The sequence below is a fragment of the Eptesicus fuscus genome, chromosome 2, assembly GCF_027574615.1.
Source record: "Eptesicus fuscus isolate TK198812 chromosome 2, DD_ASM_mEF_20220401, whole genome shotgun sequence".
Lineage (NCBI taxonomy): Eukaryota > Metazoa > Chordata > Mammalia > Chiroptera > Vespertilionidae > Eptesicus > Eptesicus fuscus.
In genome coordinates this window covers 69,768,227-69,790,355 of record NC_072474.1, presented here as the reverse complement: position 1 = coordinate 69,790,355, position 22,129 = coordinate 69,768,227, and the positions used below count along the sequence as shown (strand labels likewise).

At 36.4% G+C, this 22,129-nt stretch overlaps 1 protein-coding gene across 2 annotated transcripts in view; it reads right to left on the bottom strand.

Moving 5' to 3' along the window:
• Window positions 1-4,877: 4,877 nt before the first annotated feature.
• The window catches only part of CDKL2 (cyclin dependent kinase like 2), a 43,847-nt gene continuing 26,595 nt past the window's right edge, over window positions 4,878-22,129 (bottom strand). The window contains exons 7-15 of one of the 2 annotated variants that reach the window (XM_054728237.1): window positions 21,805-21,893; window positions 19,871-20,006; window positions 18,153-18,451; window positions 17,472-17,565; window positions 14,378-14,501; window positions 14,023-14,129; window positions 10,265-10,396; window positions 7,143-7,231; window positions 4,878-6,985 (exon numbers count right to left, since the gene is read on the bottom strand). In XM_054728237.1, the coding sequence (XP_054584212.1) occupies window positions 7,166-7,231; window positions 10,265-10,396; window positions 14,023-14,129; window positions 14,378-14,501; window positions 17,472-17,565; window positions 18,153-18,451; window positions 19,871-20,006; window positions 21,805-21,893 (1,047 nt within the window). In that variant the 3' untranslated portion in view covers window positions 4,878-6,985; window positions 7,143-7,165. The remainder of the gene's footprint in view (window positions 6,986-7,142; window positions 7,232-10,264; window positions 10,397-14,022; window positions 14,130-14,377; window positions 14,502-17,471; window positions 17,566-18,152; window positions 18,452-19,870; window positions 20,007-21,804; window positions 21,894-22,129) is intronic. The other variant, XM_028148463.2, reaches the window with a different exon arrangement.

The following is a 22,129-nucleotide window of genomic DNA, read 5'->3' as shown; positions in this document are numbered from 1 at the left end:
ACATGAATTTGGAGAAAATAAATTCAGCCCATAATGACAGATGTCCAATTCCATAGTAGGAAGTTCAAACTCCCAGACAAGCTGTATAATCTAGAAAAAGCTGGCTCTAATTTTAAAGAAAACTGTGGTCAGAATGTTCAGGTACTTTTAATAGTTAAAAATATATAAAGTAAACTACCACTTTCCTTTTTTAAGCCTAGAGCACATTTGACTTATTTTTATAATAAAATGTAAATAGATAACAGGTTCCTATAAGAATCTCTAAGCTTGTTCTAAACAATAGCAAGATAAACAAATCAAGGCTGAGAGGTACAAAAGAGTAGACACAACTGAAACAATTTATTTGGGGCAATCAGTTCTATACATCTCGGCAACTCCTCAAGTCAACACCAAGGAAACCCACTGAATCATCACAAAATACCTCTAAACTGGAAACAACACAAATGTCCATCAACAATAGAATGGATAAGAACATTGTTATTGTATCATATACTGGAATACTACGCAGCCACGAAAATGAAGGGATTGCTGCTTCACGAAGCAGCATAAATTAATCTCACAATTTCATGTTGAGTGAAAGAAGCCAGACTCAAAAGAATGTATTTAAGATTCCATTCATATGAAATTCAAGAGCACACAAAACTAATCCCTGGTGATTGAGGTCAGAATAGTAATACGTTTTGGTAAGTAATTGGCTGGGAAAGGGCAAAAGGAAGCATGCTGGGAGCTAGAAATCAATATTCCATCTCTTAATCGGGGTGGTTTTTACATGGGTGTGTACATTTATAAAAATTCATCAAGCCATATACTTAAGATTTATGTGTCTTATTGTATATATGTGAAATATCAGTTGGAATATTTTAAATGCTGCAGAGTAAAGGAAATCGGTATGTGTATGTTCCTTACAATTGTAGATTTCATTTATCAAACAAGCATTCAAATATTCTATTGACTGGTAGTTACCAAAGTTTCAGTAAGCAATATATGACTGCTAAGTGAGAGAAAGACAAGTGCTATATGATATCACTTATATGTGGAATCTAAAAATTCAAACTCAGCCTCAGCTGGTTTGGCTCAATGGTCAGAGCGTTGGCTTGCAGACTGAAGGGTCCCAGGTTCGATTTGAGTCAAGGGCACATGCCGGGATTGCATGCTCTGTCCCCAGTAGGGCATGTGCAGGAGGCAGCCAATCAATGATTCTCTCTCATCATTGATGTTTCTATCTCTCTCTCCCTCTCCCTTCCTCTCTGAAATTAATAAAAATATATTTAAAATAAATAAATATAAAAATTCAAACTCTGAGAAGCATGTGGTGGTTACCAAGGGCTGGAGGATAGGGGAAATAAGGAGATATTGGTCAAAGGGTACCAACTTCCAGTTATAAGGTTAATAAGTTCTGGGGATCTGATGCACAGCATGATGATCATGCTAATAATACTATGTTATATACGTGAAAGTTGCTAAGAGAGTAGATCTTAAATCCAGGGTGGAAGTATTAGCTAATGCTATAGTGATAATCATTTTGCAATTTATTAATATACCAAATCAACACATTGTACACCTTTAACTTACATAATGTGATATGTCAATTATACCTCTGCAGTTCAAATAGATTAAGCACTCCTTAATATTGGGCCCTTAAAAATGGAAAAAAGAAGGCTATTTATTGCATGGATAAAAGGAACAGAAAATACCCCTCCGGTCAAATTCCTCACAGGTTTTTAGCATTTTTCCCCTTGGGAAGGATAAGGGTGATAGTGAGTGGGGCTTTACTGCCACCTCCTGGATCATGGCTTGGCAGCCCTAGGCTGTCCTGGGCAGAGCCAAAGGATTAGGGTGTCACCCCAGGGAAATGAATGTTAAGGCCAATTACAGCCACCCCTCAGTTCAGGTGTTTCAGAACTCTCCTTAAATAACTTCTGTCCATTCCAGCAGAACTGACTTCTCCTTCATCCCTCTAGCAGAGGAGGGAGAAGCGCTCGTCTCTTACTAACTTCTTTCCTTCCAGGACCCATCAGAAGAAAGGGGACCTGACTGCCTTGCTTAAGATGAAATAAGAAGAAAAGTGTAATTAAAACTACATTCCTCTGACTAGGTTGCATTTCCCAGTACAAAACAATTTTTGATCCTACAATATAGTTTGAGCCAAACTGTATTATCTGAATCTGGTGTTTGCCTTTGTTTTCAGGAGGTAGGAGGCACATCTACAGAGGAGTATCTCCAATAGTCAAGCTAAAATCTGCTTTTTAAATGACCGATAATATCTTTATTCACAGAAGAAGGAACTCAAATGGTCTATAAATCAGTAATAAGAAAAATATATGAAAGTATATATAACAAGTAGTAATCAAGAAAATGTAAACTAAAGCAAAATAATGTTTACCCATCAAATTGGTGAAAATAAAAATTATTAATATCTAAAATAGTTCCAATATAGGAAATAGATTTTCTCATACATTGTTGATGACAATGTAAAGTGGTATAGCACTTTCGGAGGACAATTCAGAAGAATCAGTCAAAATCCAAAATGAAACATACCTTTTGCAGCTTCGAACTGTCCACCTCTGGTGAACATTGCGATGGTTTCGCCAGCATCCATTCTCTTCCCCCTGGGCTTTGAAGGAGCCAGGTGGTTCCATGGGGAGGCTGTGATTGGCCTGAACCAATCAGCATAATCCCATGTCCTTTAGCTCCCATTATTAATTCAGACAAAGGAATTTAACAAAGGCCCACGCTAATCAGAACATGCCTTGCCCCAGGAGACATGCTCAATTCAAGATGAGCAATATCCAAATTTGGCTTAATCAGAGCGAAGGTTTGTTTGTGGCTGGAGGAATGCACTTCTTACTCTTTTAAGAGGATGAGGACATGTATAGCTCCAGGAGTCTAAGCGCCCAGAGTTTATATTATCTAAACAAAAAATGTTTTAATTGATTCCAGATCTAAAAACTATGACCATATATTTACTTCAACAAACATGCATGGCTCTATCATTTATTGAGCGACTGACACTGAGTTAATTCCTTAAACTTTCTAAGCCTATTACCTTGCCTGTAAAATATGACTAACATTCCTACCTTCATAAGGAATATTATTACTATCGTCCCATAGGAATTGCTTTGCTAGATGGTATGGAACAGAGCTAAATAAAGTGTGGTTCCCAATCTTCAGAAACACAGAAAACGTAGTGGGCAGTGACACTGAGTATTGTTCTTGCACATGTGCCTTCAGAATCTGGCCCTGACTCTTCTGCAGGAGCCTAGGAGCAACTTCATAAACAGATGATACTATTTAAAAATATGTCTAGTGGGAGACAGACAAGAAGGTATACATATCAGAAAAGGAATGATAATCCAAGGAAAAAGGCTAAAAACAGGGAAGTAACCAACTGAAACACTGTTGCCATGGGGGGGAGGGATGGTTTTTAATTCTAGCAGCAATATTAATAGAGATCACTTTCCAGATCTAGAGGCAAGGAGATAGATGAATGAAGATAAACACATAAAAACCTGCTCACTTGAATGATAGAAGATCCTACCCTAATCTATGGATAGGAAAACAGGCTGAATTGAGATATTTTTATTTCATTTTCCTGATTCTTGTTTTCATTCATGTTAGACAACAACACATTTTCAAAAGTTTTGTTAGAACCTTCCTCACTTCCACTGGAGATGCCCCTGCATGACAAAGCAGAACAAGAGGATTAAATAAGGCTACATCTGCCGGGGAAGGGGAGCGGATTTCACTGAGAGCAAAAGGCGATGACATTTTATGGATGGTTTTTTGTTTTGTGAAGAAAATGTCTCAGTGTATAATACATTCGATGTCAGATATCCCCAAACATCTGTAAACACAAAGGTCTAAATCACAAGTCACACAAATTACACACAAGTGATAATGAGTGATGTTAAGATTTGGGGCCAGGAATTTCGCAGAAGGACATGTTAAGAAACAAATAGTCCAGCTGGTGTGGCTCAGTGGTTGAGCATCAACCTATGAACCAGGAGGTCACAGTTTAATTCCCAGTCAGGGCACATGCCCAGGTTGCGGGCTCAATCCCAGTGGGAGGCGTGCAAGAGGCAGTCGATCAATGATACTCTCTCATCATTGATGTTTCTATCTCTTTCACCTTATCCCTTCCTCTCTGAAATCTATAAAAATATTTTTTTAAAAGAAACAGATAAACTGTATGTTCATTACATTTTCAAATAGTTCATGTCTAAAGCAATCAAAAGAAAAAATAAAACCATTTAAAAAGCAATGTGAGAACATAATTTTTCACTCACATAGTGTTAGGGGACCATTTCTAATGTAAAAACACAATACAAAGCAATAGAGAAAAATCCACTTAGTCCAATACACTAGGACTTAAGGCTTTAGGAGCAGTGACCCTAGAATTTCGGATCCTCTGCCAGTGACTCGGTTACATTGAGGAGGGCTCAGAAAATAAGTCGGTCACATTTTTCAATCTAAACTGATTTACAGTTGCTTATAGATCCAGCCTTATATTTTAGCACAATTAAGATAAAGAAACCAATAATGAGAGAGTCACACAAGACAATACATCTTCTACGTTTCCATTTCAATAGGATGCTAGTTAATCTAACCAAGCAGGGGATTCTCAATCAGGAGAATCAGGTTCTAAGCCTGGGTCTGTCACCACCTTTACCAGGTAGTCTTTACAAGACATGTTACTTTATGACCAGATGGCTTGTATCACTGGCTGTACAAGAAAATTAACTTGTCAGCCCTATATCCTAACTTTCCCAAAAAGAACTGATTATTTCAAACATATTTGTTAAACACCATACAGTGTTCTATACATTGTTTATAGTTTAGTAATTAAATAAATGCAAATAAAAACTATCTATGGAGTTCAATAACATATAATATTTATTAATTGTAAAATATACATACACACAGCAAGCCCATTTTCCCACCATTACATATACATATACCTATTAGTATGTGACTTAATCATATCCTTATAAGGAAAGACAAAGTAACCTTAAATTGAAAAAAATAGGATTATTTTAGTTCAGGGTCTATAGCCCCAATTTGCAAAATCTTTCTCAAGTAGTTCTTCCAAGGTTCTAACCAAATACGAGCTTTAAGTCTCAACTTGGACTTATAGTAAATAGTTTTTAGTTCTTTAACTCTAAAGTGCACAAAGTGTTTTAATCCATAAAAGATACCTAGCGCAAATACAGAATGAAAAAGGTCTAATCCTAGACCCTCAGACATTGAGGTGATATTTTCACACCAATCTTTAAGTAAAACTAACATTGAAATAAATTGGACAGCTACTTGGCTTTTAAGTAGTGTCTGCTTTTTATGCTGTGGTGGCTGTTGACAACATAATTCAAAGTAAAAATAATAATATTTTAATTTGAGGCCTATTAATGCCTATACACTAACTTTGTTCAGCATATTAGCCATACCTGGTCTAGTCAAACACCTGGTCAGAGGTTAAAGATAGCGTTTCAAAATCAAGATCAAAGTTTAATTGAGCCACCTACATAGACTTCTACATTGCAGCCCCTTATTTTGCCTCCTGAATGTCCTACTCTTTTGAGGCTCAGGTAAGTATGATTAGAAGTTTAATATTAAGCTCCACAGGGTAGGTAATAGAGAAAAGTGCTAGTAAAATTCCTGGGCTAAGTTCTAGTCAATGTCTTTTGGAAAAAACAACAACATACTATTAATTGGTTAAGGCAAAAGACCCCACACAAATTCTGGTCCCCTTAACAACCATTCTCTAAAACGATAAATGCAGAGCATGACTTGAAACCCAGAAACGAAAAAGTGAGAGCCAAATTGGTTTAACTCTCTCACCTAAAAGTTGAGGACCAGTGTTTTAGGAAAGATGTGTGTCCTGTGGGTTAATAATTTTGCACCTTGGTTACAAGCTTTTGGGAAGGCCTAGGTGTTTGAGGAAATAAGAAGACAGGAATATCTCTGGGATGTTAGAAAGATATTCTACGTAATATCACCTTCAAACTACCAGTGGATAGGAGTAAAGTCCAGAACAAAGTTCATCCCGTGCCCAAAGCCTCTTCGGCTGGGGAGTTCAGCAGGGTAACCCTGCTTCCCATTTCCTGATTTTGCATGTACACCTCTTTTGTCAATGAGAAGGATTCAACTCCAAGGTATACCTACAAAATTCTCCTTTCCCACCATTGTCCCAATCACATTCCTGCTCACAGGAACATCAGCCCCCGAATCCCACAGTGCAAAGGACTGTCCAGACCCGGCTGTACCAAATCGTTAGAAATAAAAAGGGTTCTTTGCAAAACTTGCATGTAATGTGGTTCTTAGAAGATCAGCAGAGAGACAGATTCCCATGATACACTGATCAAACATCAACTATAATCACAGAAACCAAAGAAATACATCTATCCATAGAGAGCAGGCATATATCTTGTTAAAGCCTAGAAACAAGCAAGATTCTTAAATGTGTTTTTATAGTTAGGTTAGGGTAAAGGAAACATTTTTTTTTAACTGATCCTAGTTTTTTTCATTTTCTTCAACTGATTCTAGTTTTTAGCACCCACATCCACCAAACACACTCCTAAATAAATGTACACATTAATGCAGGTAACACACAAAGTTCAATGCATAAGTAACATAAACTTTTATAATCTTTCTCCCCTTTTTTACTTACTGTTAATCTTGGGTACCTTTAAATACACAACCTACTAATAGTAAATATACACTCATGTAACAAGAACCATATCACTATTCTTTCATTGGATATATCTTGAAATAGCATCAGTGGACTTCAAAGATGATGGGTAACAGTTGGGGAGGACACTTGCCCAATCTTCCTTTGAAACACCTGGGAGTCATTGTCTTTCCTTCTGCAAAACATTTCTCAGAAAATGCAGGCAGTTCAGAAGTAAATTATCAAAACCATGTATATCTCCTCCTGGGATATCAGCACTTTTGTTCCAAGAGGATGTCATCTCAAGCGCTAGAGCAGCACCTAAAAGCACAGGAGGAATACATGCCATCAAATATTTTACATAAAATCTTTCTAGATTTCTATCCTACTTGTTTTCTCACATTATATTTACAAATATACAAAATATTTCCCCCCAAAAAAAGGCTACACAGCTTTAAATATGGGGAAGAAAACCTACCCCGTTCAGAACCAAACTGACATTCAGTGCTGGTGCTCCATCCAAGGTAAATCAGCCTCTGAATCCTCTGGCAGGGGAGATCCTGGTACCTATAAATTCATAATCCAGCATTATAGATTCCTAGTCATTATACGTCCCACTCCCTGTAAACCCCTATTTTTGTTGTTCAGTTACCAGATGTTTAAAATTAACTATTCATAGCTCAAATTACTTGCACAAAAGATGAAGTAAGGGGATGTTATTTTTTTTTTTTACCTCTTTGTTGATACATATATTAAAGTGTACTTTGGATGTGCCAGGGCAGTACAAACCCACTACAAACCCCCTCTCCTACTTATTCTAAAACAAACAATCAAAACAAAGAAAGAAACATTTGGGGAAGATACAAAAAAAAAAAAAAAAAAAAAAAAGCCCACTAAGATTAAGGAGAGGAGTCAAAAATTTGAAGATGTGGCCTTTCATGTGGGGGTAGGTTTCCAATTTTGTTTTTCCCTCCTGTGGCTTTGCCCTAGTCCCAGAGTAGTAAGGAAGTGCAGCAGGCTAAAAGTCTGGAAGAAACCCCATCTTTACAGAGAAACCAGGAAAAGGAATCCCTGCAGGCCAAAAAGGATGGGGGGAATTCTGAAGGGACGAGAACTAGAAAAAGGGGTCCTCTAATTCTAGCCGCAGAAGTCTCAGTCCAACTCCTGAGATATGCACATGGGAGAGCTTTAGACCAGCACAGCAAAGGCTTACAGAACTAAACTGAGATTTGAATCACTTGCACAAGTCTCCTGAACTACACAAGTACAGGACAGGTGCAAACCAGGATAAGAAAGACTTAGAGAACTGATATTTGTACCACCTCTCACAGAAGCTAAGACAGAATTTACAATGTGAACCACACTTGGGTGACTTCCTGCTAAAACAAAAAATTCAACGTTTTCCAGAGTTTTATAGCAGAACCCTGAGGCTACACAACATAATATCCACAATGTCCTAGATATAATCCAAAAATACTGGACATAAAGACATCCAGGAAAGTGTGATCAAGTCAATCAACAAATATCAATCCTGAGGTGGTCCAGATGTTGGAATATATATATATATATATAGTGTATGTGTGTGTGTGTTTGTATACTTATTTTTAAGTAGCCATTATAACTATGGTATATGAGATGAAAGAAAACATAATGAAATGAAGGCTCAGGAATTCTTAGTAGAAGAGTAGAACTCTAAAACTGTCTAGAACTAAGTAGATATTTAGGATTAAAAAACAGTACTGAAATTTTTAAACTTCACTGGATGGGCTTAATAGCGGAATGCAAATGACAAAGTAGAGAGTCAAAAAACTTTACTACAGATCAATAGAAATGACCCAGTCTTAAGAATAAAGAGAAAAAAGATGGATGAGCATGAACAGATCCTCAGGAACCTGTGAGAAAATACCAAAAGGTCTAACATATATGTCACTGGAATCTCAGAAGGAGAAAAGAGATTGTGGCGGAAAAAATTTTTTTGAAAAAATAAGGTCTATTAACTTCCCCAATTAGGTATAAGTTTACTGATTTAAGAAGCTCAGAAAACCCCAAACAGGGTACATTAAAAAAATAAAAACAACAACAACTACACCTAGACATATTATACTCAACCTAATGAACACAAAAGATAAAAATTAAATCTTGAGAACAGCCAGAGAAAAATAAAACATTATATACAGGAGAATAATTATTCAAATACCTGAGCATTTCCCCCAAGAAATCACAGAAATCAGAAAAGAGGAATAACATCCTTATAGTCCTGAGAGAGAAAAAAATTTTAAACAACCTACCAACTCAAATTTTATATCCAACAAAAATATACTTCAGGAACAAAAGCAAAATAAAGTCATTCTCAAATGAAGGAAAACTAAGAGTTTATCACCATCCGACCTACTCTGCAAGAATTGCAAGAAGTAAGTTTTTCCTGTGGAAGGAAAATACCAGAAAATAAAACTGTAATCTTTAAGAAAACAGAAAAAACAGAAATGGTCAGTAGCTAGGAAAATATAGACTACTTTTTTCTCATAAATTGTTTAAAATATTTATGACTGCTTAAAGCAAAATGTATGACAGTGTAGTGGAGTTTTCAATGTATCTAAGTAAAATATATATGATTAACTCTAACATAAAGTTCAGGTTGGTGGCCCAGCCATAGTGGCTCAGTTGATTTGAGTGTCATCCTGTGCACCGAAAGGTTGCCGGTTCAATTCCTGGTCAGGGCACTTATCTACCTAGATTGTGGGTTCAATTCCCAGGTAGATCGCGCATGGAAGGCAACCAAGTGATGTTTCTCTCTCACATCAATGTTTCTTTCTCTCCCTTCCTCTCTTCAAGTATGTCCTTGGGTGAGAATAAATAAATAAAATTCTTTCAAAAAAAGTTCAGGCTGGTGGGAAGGGAAATATATTTGCAAGGTTTTTACATTTATAAGTGGCCTAATGTTTGCTATAAGTAGACTGTGAAAATTATATATACACACACACATATATATACTGTATATATACTGTAACCCGTAGACCAATGGCTAAAAAAATAATACAAAGAGATATCCCCAAAAGTCAACACTAAAGATATTTAAATATGAAAGAAGACTGGAAAAGGAAAACAGAGGAACAAATAAGAAAAAAAGAAAACAGAGCTAGACCCAAACATATCAATAATCACATTAAATGTTAATGGCCTAAATTTTCAGTGCTAGCCAGAATTCTAAAGATATCCCCCTAAGATGCCTATCCCTGGTTAGTCAACCAAACTAATTTAGTTTCTGTGTGAAGGGACTTTGCACATGAAATTGATGTTATTAATCAGCTGACCCTAAAGTAGAGAGATTATCCTGGTGGGCCCAATGTAATCACATCATCCTTAAAAGCAGAAGAGTGAGTCAGAGAGATGAGGCAGAAGATGAGGTAAGAGAGATTCAAAGAATAAAAATAAAAAATCCAGCTAATGTTGCTGTCTTTGAAGATGGTGGAACTGAGCCAGGGTTCCCAGGAATGTGGGTAGCCTCTAGAAGTCGAGAACAATCCCTGGGGATCAGCCAGGAAAGAAACAGGGACAAGGAAACAGGTCCCACACCACATGGAACTGAATTCTGCCAACAACCTGAAGGAGCCTGGAAACGGATTCTCCCCTAAAGCCTCCAGAAAGAAATGCAGCCCTGCTGACATCTGGATTTCGGCCTGTGAGACTCTGAAGGAGAGAAGCAGCTTGGCCCGGGCTTCTGGCCCATGGAAACTGTGAAATAATAAATGGATATTGTTTTTAGTTGGAGTAATTTTTATCGGCAATAGAAAACTAATACACATTCCAATTAAAAGAATTGGAATTGACAGAATGGATACAAAGGAAAGATCCTACTTATATGCTGTTGACAAAAGGAACACTGTATAAAAACCAGATAGTTGAAAGTAAATGAAAAGTAAAAAGATATACCGTGGAAACATAAGTATAAGTAGGCTGGAGTGTCTACTTTAATCTCGGACAAAATAGACTTCAAGGCCCAGAGTACTATGAGAGTTAAAGAGAGACATCTCATAATAATAAAAGGAACATGTATCAGGAAGACAACACAATTTAAGTGTGCATGTAATTAAAAAGAGATTAAAATACACAAAGCAAAAATAAACAGATAAAAGAGAAAAATAGACAATTCCACAACCGTCATAAAAGATTTTGACAGTACTCTTTCAGTAACTGATAGAAGTAAACAACAAAAAAACAGTTAAGGACATAGGAGATCTGAACAATACTATCAACCACCTTAGTTTAATTTCACATTTATAGAACATTATATCCAACAACTAAAAAATACACATATTTGCCCTAACCGGTTTGGCTTAGTGGATAGAGCGTCGGCCTGCGGACTCAAGGGTCCCAGGTTCGATTCTGGTCAAGGGCATGTATCTTGGTTGCGGGCACATACCCAGTAGGGAGTGTGCAGGAGGCAGCTGATCAATGTTCTCTCTCATCGATGTTTCTAGCTCTCTATCCCTCTCCCTTCCTCTCTGTAAAAAATCAATAACATATATTTTTTTAAAAATATACCTATTTTCAAGGGAACAAGTTTAATTTACCAATATAGACCATATGCTGGGCTATAAAACACATCTCAATGAATCTAAAAGGATTAAATTCATACAAAGTATATTCTCTAACCACATGGAATTAAATTATAAATCGATAATAACAAAATACCCAGGGAAACTCCAAATATCTAACCATTAAACCAACATTTTTAAGTAATTCATGGGTTAAAGAATAAATTACATGGGAAATAAAAAAACGTTTGGACTGAATGATAATGTAATTACAGCATATCAAAATTTGTGGGATAAAGCTAAAACCATGCTTACAGGAAAAAACATGTAGTTGTGTGCATAAGTACATAACATGTATAAGTGTGTGTCGGGGGGGGGGGGGCGGTGCAGGGGATTATGCAACACTTTACTTACAAAAATCTATCTTACAGATTTTTCCAAAAGGTACAAATAGACTTTTATAAAGGTGAAAAGTTTTGTGTTATGTACAGAAATGAAACATAGTTCAATGTATTCTTAATAATAAAGTAAGAGTGCAGGGCAAGTCACACCGCCTACCAGAAAGTCTTTTGCTTTCAGTCTCATGGTGTTTCTCTTTCCTTCAGATTTTCTGTACATAAGCTCATGTTATTTTGGTGTTAATCTGTGATTTTTGTTACACCGACTTTCTCCTTTATTGTAGTTTAAATACAACTGGAAATTAAGCAAGTAACTTGAGACTAAACATGCAGAACCAGTTTATATGTATAAAACGATTAGTTCAGCCCAGCCGGCATGGCTCAGTGGATGAGCATCAACCCCTGAACCAAGGGGTAACCAGTGCGATTTCTGGTCAGGGCACATGCCCTGGTTGAAGGCCCCAAACCAAGTAGGAAGGAAACAGCCGATCGGTGTTTCTCTCTCTCATCAATGTTTCAATCTCTCTACCCCTCTCCCTTCCTCTCTCTCTCAAATCAATAAAAACATATTTTAAAAAAAAAGATTAGTTCAAAACAACAAATAAAAACCTTTTCTTCCATTGACTGAAACAAGATTTGGTTATGTCAACCCTGAAAAGTGCTTTTGAACCATAGTGCACTCTCAAAGAGCAAATGAAAAATTCTGCACCTTTAAAATGCACATTAAACTTAAGTTTAAAAGTATACAAGGAATTTATTGAGACTCTATAGTTATCAGATGTTAAATCTGTGACAGTGATTCATCTTCATACAACAGGAATTTGTTTAGTTTTGATAATGTTGCTACAGAAATTGTCAGCAAGAGATAAGGCAAAGCAACAGCAGTCAATAAACCCTTTTTCTCAGTATCACTGGGTAACCGCCTCTGTAACTTATCCTCAACAATATTATTCCCCTTGTTTAGAGAGCTCTACAAAATTATTTAAGGAGTAACATAGTTAAGGAGAAAAGAGTATTCACATAGATAAAGAAGCAACATAGAGTTTCTCTATTAAATTAAATGGAAATGCTTAAAAAATGAGAATGGAGAATTTCACTCTAAAACAAAAGTTTCCAAGCATCAAGCAAAGGTGAGAAATCTGAAAAAGTAAAAGTGAAGTACAATGATACATATCCAAAGTTTGTAGCAAGTTCTGGTTGGCTCAGGAGATTTAAAAATTTGCCGGTTTCCTCAATGTGAAAATGAGCGATATGACTGTTGTTGATATAAAAGTAGCAGAAACATAAACAGTCTTAAGAGCTAAGAGAAATTATAGAAAAAGATGACTGTAGTAATAGCAAATCTTTAACATGGATGAAGTGAATCATCTTGGGGGAAAGTGTCAGACAATACATTTTAAAAGAATAAAAACAGTTTCAGAGTTTTACTCTTTGAAAGATAGATTATAATTTTGGGGCTAATGCAGTGAAATACTATAACCTACAACAAAACCTGTAGTTATATAAAAGCCATAACTAGGCTACACACACACACACACACACACACACACACACACACACACACACACACATTTTTAATCATAAAACATTGATTACTGTAAACTGTGCCCTCTCGCAATCTGGGACCCCTCAGGGGTTGTCGGATCTAAACCAGCAGTCAGACTTCCCTCTCACAGTCTGGGACACTGCATGCACTAGTGACCATATTTTTCATACAGGTGAAAGGCATCTTGCTGTTGTATGGGCAGCTACATTTTTTTGCCCTGATTATAAAAAGCAGTACATAACATGATCCTTCTGAGGCAGTAGTACCATTTTCCCCATCTTATGGGTGGAAAAACTGAAGCAGAGAGAAGTTAAGTAATTGGCTTTGTCACACAGTTATAAGTGTCAGAATCAGGACCACAAAATGTGCAAGCCAGAGTCCATGCATGTCATCACTGCATCATCCTGATTTTTCAGTGTTTGAGTAGCCTTGCCAGGTTTTAATTTTTAAATCTAAGAGATTGTTCCCAATATATAGGGTAGGGTCCCTAGGCCTGGCCAGGGATCAGGGCCATGTGTGGGGTGACCGGTGGGCAGGGTGATTGGGGGGCTCCCCCGCTGGCACCCGCCAGCAGGCCCCACCCCCTGATCACCACTGCCGGTCGCCTCCCTCTGGGGGGGGGGGGGGGGCGGGCAGTGTGCATCATAGTGACCAGTCATTCCGCTGTTCTGTCGATTTGCATATTAGGGTTTTATTATATAGAATATGTCATAGAGATACTAAGTTCAATGAACCATAATACACAATTTAACAAGCAAAATTTTATAGATCCCACCAATAAACCTTCCCAATCCTTAAGAGCAAGCTCTCCCTAAGGAACTTGAACAGGAAATATGAGAGACACGGGAGCTCCACACAACCTACAGAGAATTTCTGTACCTGGTGCAGTGTAACACTGGAGGCATGCAAGTCAATAGCAGCCAGAGAAGGAATTTGAGATTCTGAAAGATTTTTGTTCTCTTTCCTCATTAGCCTGGAATTTCGAGCTGCACAAAAATAACCATAAGCACAGTGGGAAAAAATAGACATTTTTGTTAGTTTTTCACCTTCTGTCCCTTTGTATGTAGTACTTATTATACATATTTACATACATAAAAATGTGAAATTACTACGAGTTTTTGATATTCTGTTCATTTAACATACATGTATGAGTTTTTGATATTCTGTTCATTTCACATACATTTTAAACAATGCAAACAAAAGGGCTGACAAGGTAAAAGCATTGTAAACATACCTATGCCTTCCAAGGCTCTCAGTTCAGGGAGATGATTATAGTTTAATTCAGGCAAATGGACATCTGTCTTTGCGTATTCTCTTCTTTTCTTATTTGCCTGAAGGAGGCTCTTTTCACTAGTGATCTAATATCATCAGAATGATTAACACAAATGAATTAGCTTCCAGGTAAACCGGGCTTGCCCCTTTTCTAACTACTGTAGTCATAGCCTAAAATGTATGGATTTGAAGATCTGGAATAATACAATATTTGAAAAACGAAAGTAACACACACAAAAAAAACAATTTCACCTAGTTATTTCAAACCTCTCCCTCAGTAAATGTATTAAAATTGCTACCAAGTAAATTACTGGTTGATATGAGTTTCTCCTTCTCCCTCTCCCAGCCTTCAGGTAAGTCCGGGCCATCAGTAAAAGGTTAGCAGATGGGCATCAGGCCAGCAAGGTCAGGCCTTAGGACACTTGCTGAGCTTTTCAGCATATAGTTGCTTAATTCTGAGCAGTTTATCTTGCCATGTATATCACATGTCCTAGGTTGTTTTTTTGCTTTTCCAACATAATCTTGCTGCCTATTTTAAAAACATTTGTCCTTGTCCTGCTCCTCAGAGTTACCACGTACTATCTCCTAGTTACACAGTTGTTAAATAAAGATGTAAGCTTGCAAGGCAGGGATCTGTGCTTTGTTTCCTCACTGCTCTCACTCACACCTAGAACAGTGTCTAGCAAGTTGAAACTGCTCAAGAAATGCAAATGAATTCTTCCAGGGAAAGGGAGGTATGAACATATTCCCCAAAAAAGTATTGAATTACAACTTCAATTATTTTCCAAATCTTAGTATTATTACTTCATAGTTGATAAAGTCTGAGAAATAATAAAGTGAAGAATAGTAGGAGCACTTCAACTCTGCACCTTTATGGATTTGGCATTTTTCTGTATCATTTGAGAATGACAGAAAGTCTATATTCTTTTCTACATTTTCAGAACAGGTAATATATACAGTGTGTGATTTTCTTAAAAAAAACATTAAAAAAAACTATATATAATGAAATCATATATGTGTTTTACATATGTATGTATGTATAATGAACTATATACATAAACACTTATAATGACAGTGTTAAGCCATTAAGGTTCCTTGATGTCTCAAATTTAATATTCTGTGAATTATGCCACTCTGCCTCCCACAAAGTCTTCAAAAGTCCTGAAGTGAGAGTTTGCGTTTCTTTCTTTTGGATGTTTCTGTTTGTTCTTTTAATAGAGTAAGTACTAAGGCTCTTGGCTCAAGTCAGCTACAAAATAGAATAATTAGTTCAAAAAAATTATCTGCAAATACAAAAATAAATAAACAAACAAATAAATGAATAAATAAGTCCAAACTACCATATTTACATAGTCAAACAGTGGCAAGTAAAATGCATAAGAGATGTTTATAATAATATATTTATTATTGATCTTCAACCAAGAAGTTGAAGAAAGTTTAGGCTTAGCTCTGCTTCCGTTAATTTTCCAGTGGATCTTCCCCCCACTAATCTTTACCTCCTTTTTTAATTGCCTGTTCCAAGAAGGATAAACAGAAATAAGATCTAAAATTACTAGCCAGTGATGGTTATGCAATGCCTGAAAGAAGGCTGATATCAATTCCAGAAAAATGGTATTGAGCCAACTATTTGGAATAGCCTAGCTGAGCAAAAGAATCTTCAAAGCAGAGTGGGAATGTAAAACACAAAATAACCACAGAGAAATCAAAAGGGAGACTATATCAAAAGGAAAGCACAATGGGTACAGATACTGTAGCCTAAGAAAAACTTAAAAACAAGCAAATATAATGTCTAAATCATGAGAGATGAAAAAGAAAGGCTATAATTTTCAGCACTGAGGATAATGAAAGAAGTAGAGAAGGAACATTTGTGAGAAAAATACTTTTCTGGGGAATACGTTCATACCTCCCTTTCCCTGGCAGAATTCATTTGCATTTCTTAAGCAGTTTCAATTTGCTAGACACTGTTCTGGGTGTGAGGGATAGCAGTGAGGAAACAAAGCACAAATCCCTGCCTTGGAAGCTTACATCTTAGTGAGGGAGACAGACAATATATAAATAAAAGAATGTAGAGGACGTCAAATATATATACTGGGGGAAAAATTAAGCAAGGTGAGAGGATAGGAAGTAATGGGAGACAAAATGATTTATCATTTTAGGGAAGACCTCATAATAAGGTTTCATGTAAGCCAAGGAAGAGAAAAGGCAAGTTTTCTGGATTATCTGGAGAATGTTCCAAAGCAGAGGAAGAAGCAAGTGCAAAAGCCTAAATGTGGGAGCATGCCTGACCATGTTGCAGGAATAACAAGGAAATCAGTGTGGTTGGAATAGCTTGATCAAGAATGAGAGTAGCTGCGAATGGGACATAAAGACTCTGCAAGAACTCGGGTCTTTACTCAGAAATGAAAAGCCAAGGGAGGGTTTTGAGTGGAAGAGTGATGATGATTTAACTTTAAAAAGAAGCTATCTTGAGCATAAAAATGCTCCTCTGAAGCTTCAGAAGACATATGAACCTTGTACATGCTTCTATTACAATCTATGCTTTAACTTGCTGATCCTCTACTAAACCAAGAGTTCCTTGGAGAGAAAGATTGACTCATTCATTTCCAGTGTTTTATACATAATAGGTAATCAATAAATATTTGTTAAATGAAGAAACAGAATACTTTTACCAAAATCCTAGTGTGGGGGAGATAAGACCATTTATCTTCTCTACTCTAAAACAACAACAACAACAACAACAACACTGATCACCAAGCATTAGGTTAAGAAAATTTACTGTTGCCTAAAGAGTTAAAACAGATGTCATTTTAATAAAATCTTACATTTTAAGTTCCAGATTGATATTACTTTCTAAAACTTACTTAAACTTTAAGTCTTTCACATTTATGATTATGGCAGGCTTAATCATAAATGTGAAAGATACCTGCATAATTAAGCTTCCATTTTATGATTTGTCCTCAAATAAAAATCTCAGTTCTTCACTATTATATTTAATATTAATAAAAGTCTAGAAATTACTTAGCTTGTTCTTCTACCACTGAAAACAGATCACTTACTGGTTTGGTCATGTTAATATTATAAATGCCTGATGGAGTCTGTTGATTTGGTTTAACAAATGGAATACAATACTTCTTGGACTTCTCATCCACTCTGTAACAACAAGGACAAAAAAATTAAGTTAGAACCAACAGTAATTATTTTTCAAGCACAAAACCAAATTACATAGCACCAAGTGACATGCAGTTTAATCAGCATTTAATGCCTGTTCTTAAATACACTGTGCGCACAGATCTGGTAAAACATTCTGTCCTATACTCATGCCTCCTACCCAGTCCCCAACTCCCATCAAACAAATTACCTTCTTTAAGCAAAATTCCCCAAAGGAGCTTCTTTGTATCCCTAAATGCCTGTAGCCATACAATGCAGAAACAGACCTTGAAAATCAATTACTTCTTTTGTTATGACAACCTCCTTCCATGTTATTAGAATAAATAGCTGTATATTCTCTTCACCTTAAACAATACAGCCCTACTTTCTTAGGACTCAGGTTAATTTTTTGACCAAATGCTAATAATCTTCATTATATAGGCCAGAAAGTCTTTTGAAACAACAACCTGACAAGAATGAACAGTATCCAGAAGCCTGAGAGTAACACAATGGGGCTGAAATGACAATCACTTACAAATTTGCAAATATATCCTTAAACAACCTTTTGTCCTTATTTTCTTAATTCATACCTGTAACTCTGAACTCCTGGGATAGTCCCCATTCCAGAATTAATACCAGGAGCTACTGCAGAAAGATTGTGTGTAAGTGGAGGAATAGCCATGCCTGGATTCCTTGTGTGGTCCACACTGCCATTGCTGCAATCTCTAAGGCTTGTTGAAGGCACTGTTTTGATGTGGCTAGTCCCGTTGTCATGGAGACAGCTGACATTTGAAGCTCGACTGATTTTTTCAACTTTCTCTCCATCAATTTTTGACCCTTTTATCTTTAATACTCTAGAATCCTTAATTTTGGGGTCAGCATTGGAATCCTGAGCAATAATAAAAATGTTAATAACATTAATGATCTGAGGATAATGAAAAATCACCTCTACCTATAAAGTACTTGTCCACTAAACCAGAATTCCATAGACATCACCTTTTTGTGCCTCTGGTTTTTTTTTTATCTACCTATGGAATTAAAATTAAACCCAAGATTCTCAGTCAGACATTTATTTTGAATAGAAATGCAATTTACACTAGCTCTGATGTGTACAGGGTGGGGTAAAGTAGGTTTACAGTTGTTCATATGGAAAATAATACAGTAATTAATAAATAATAATACAAGAATAAACTCTGTTTCACATACTCACACCTGTAAACCTATGTTTGCCATGTCCTGTACACCTCAGATTTACATGATACATATATCTAGTTTATAAATATTTCAGTGGGGAGAAATGTGGAAGAGAAATCAAGCATGTCCACTTTTTTTTCTTTTTTTTATTAAGGAATTATATGTGTACATATCTTACCATTGCCCTCTCCCCACTCCACTCCCATACATGCCCTCACCCCCCGAGTTTTGTGTCCATTGGTTATGCTTATATGCTTGCATACAAGTCCTTCGGTTGATCTCTTATCTCCCCCACCTCTCCCTAACCTTCCCGCTGTAATTTGACCTTCTGTTCGAAGGCATGCCCACTTTTGTTCCTATATATTTAGAGTCAGGAAACACAAAATTGAAAGTCTTTTCTTTTGGTTCATGTGAGAAAACAGGAGTGGTTGGTGGTGGATTTGAATTACCTTACCAAGAACCAATTCTGGATAACATACCAGGGAAAGTAAACTTCAAATAAATTCAATACCCAAATTTCAATTTTAAAATGCTCTACTTTATATAAAATTCTAACAATGATATTTTCTCTTCTTCTTTTTTTAAAAATATTTTTATTGATTTCAGAGAGGAAGGAAGAGGGAGAGAGACAGAAACATCAATGATGAGAGAGAATCATTGATTGGCTGCCTCCTGCATGCCCCCCACTGGGGATCGAGTCTGCACCCAGGCCATGTGCCCTTGACCGGAATGAACCTGGGACCCTTCAGTCCACAGGCCGACGCTCTATACACCAAGCCAAACCGGCTAGGGCAATATTTTCTCTTCTATTATTTAAGGGGGGAAAATGGTGTTCATGTGTGTTTGTGTCCATGTATTGGTATGTGGATACTCACATGTGTGTCTAAATGTTCTTGAATGAGTATGATTTCCTACACAGTCTGGTACACAGTAGGCACTCACTACATGTTATGTTAAGATTTTTTAAACAGGCAACGTCTACAGAAAAAATACATTTTTATAAAGAAGCTAAAAATAAACTTATTCCCCATCAGAAAATATTTTAACCTTCCTTTTTTTCACCATCCAACATAATAAATTTAAATTTAATAGACATCAAAACATGGACACTTACCTGTACCACAAGAGTATTTCTCTCCTCACCTAAAAAATCATCTTTTTCCTTCTCCTTCTTTCTGTTTTGGGATTTTTTAGATAAAGAAATATTTCTGGCATCTTTCTGTATTTTTAACTGTAGTTCCTGAGAGAACCTACATAAAAATACATTTGTCAACAATTAAAATTGTGTGAGACAGGTAAATCAAGGGGGAAAAATGGTTTTCAAGATATCTATTTTTAAAATTGACTATTAAACTAGATTGCGTTATTTAAAATGAGAAAAATTATGGCCTACATTAGCAGTTCTCAAAAGGTAGTTTGTATACCCCTGGGAATCACTAAGAACCTTTCAGGAGGTTCAAAAGCCAAAGCTATTCTTAAGAGGAAGATGACTTCCTTTTCATCCTGATAACATTTGCGCTGGTGAAAGCAACAGTGGCGCCGAACTGCACTAGCAGTCGCTGTATTCTTCATAGCCACACATTCTCAGTTAGAGAGAGAGAGAGAGAGAGAGAGAGAGAGAGAGAGAGAGAGAGAGAGTTGTATTTAAGGATGTCCCTGATAAAGCAGTAAAAAAGTATTAATTTTATTAAATCTAAATCCTTGAACATATGCCTTTTTTATATTCTGTGTGACAATATGGGAATATGCAAAAAGAACTGCTGCAAACTGAAGCACAATGGTTATCTTAAGGAAAGCACTGTGTGATTGTTTGCGATACAAACTAAACTAGCCACCTTTTCTTGGAACATTTTTACTTGAAAGAAAGACTGACAGAAGAGCTATTGTTATTCAGAGGGGGTATTTAGCATATATTCTCTTTTAAAAAGTGAACGAAGGAGCTTGTCACTTCAAGGAAAACAACTGGTAATATTTGTGTTAATAAAATTCAAAATTTTATGCAAAATTGGAATTCTGTTAAATTTGTATCCACTCCTTTGAGCTGAGCAAATGCCCAATATTTAAAGACTTTTCTGATGAGACTTTTCTGAATGTGGTTTTTTTTAATGTGGCATAATGAAATAGGTCAACATTTTAAAGATCTGCATAACAGCAAAACAATATTTTCCAAATGACTAATGTATGTTATTACAAAAGTATACATGGGTAAAAGACCTATATTCAAAGTGTGAGATTTTAATGTAACTGGGTAAAAAAAGCTCATTGATGTGGTTTCAGATTCCACAACCAACATTTAAGAACTACCACTGTAAGTTTTAGTATAGCATCAAAGTTTTTGGTATGGGATCAAAGAAGAATGCGCACAATTATCTAAAAAAGCTAGTAAAATATTCTTCCAGTTCCCAACAACATATTTGTATGAGGTCAGGGTTTCTTCATATATTTCAAACTACACAACATATCACAACTACTGAAATTAGAAGCAAATATGAGAACCCATATGTCTTTTACTAAGCTAGATATTAACTAGACTTGTAAAAATATAAAGCATTACCAATCATCTCACTATATTTTTGCTTTCTCAGCTATACTGATGCCAGTAGCTCAAACAGCACCAGAGAACATGCCAACAGCTCTGGCACCCACAGGTTTGGCACACCAAGGTCTCCAGCACATCAGCAGTGTCAGCAGGGACTGGGTGTGGTATGAGTTTGGCAACAACAGGAGATGGTACCTTTGCAAATGCATCAGCACCCAAGATTATGGCATCATACAACTGGTAGCAACATAGAAATCAGTGACCTGAGTGATACCTGTTACCACAGGAAGACAGGAATAAAAGCCGGAAAACCAAGAGCCCTAAGTTAGTGAATACAGGAGACCACTCCCACAAATTCCATGGCTGCTAAGGATGAATGGAGGTAGGGTGGTAAATATATGAGATCCTATAAAAGCAGCTGGGTAGAGAAATACTGTCTGTTACTATTATGGAGAACTTATTTCAACTCTAGGCCGGGGAGACCTGGAAAACATGAGCCAGTACTATACCGTTCAGCAAATCCATCCATACAAAAGAAATCATGGTGCAGGAGCTCAGCACAGAAGGGCCTTTTGTCTGGATCAATATGTAAGCATTTCTGGAAAACCAAAAGAAAAACATGTAGCTCATATTTTATTAAAAAAATCTAACCACATTTAAATGTCTAAATATAGAAAATACATCCTTATAGTCATGAATTTAAACATCTATGATAAATTATAAAGAATAAATCACAAATCTAGACAATGACCAAAGGTTGCTGATATCACAAAAAGAAAGACCACCAGACATTCTGATCATGCTCTAGCTCTATGAATTTATAAGAAATACAGG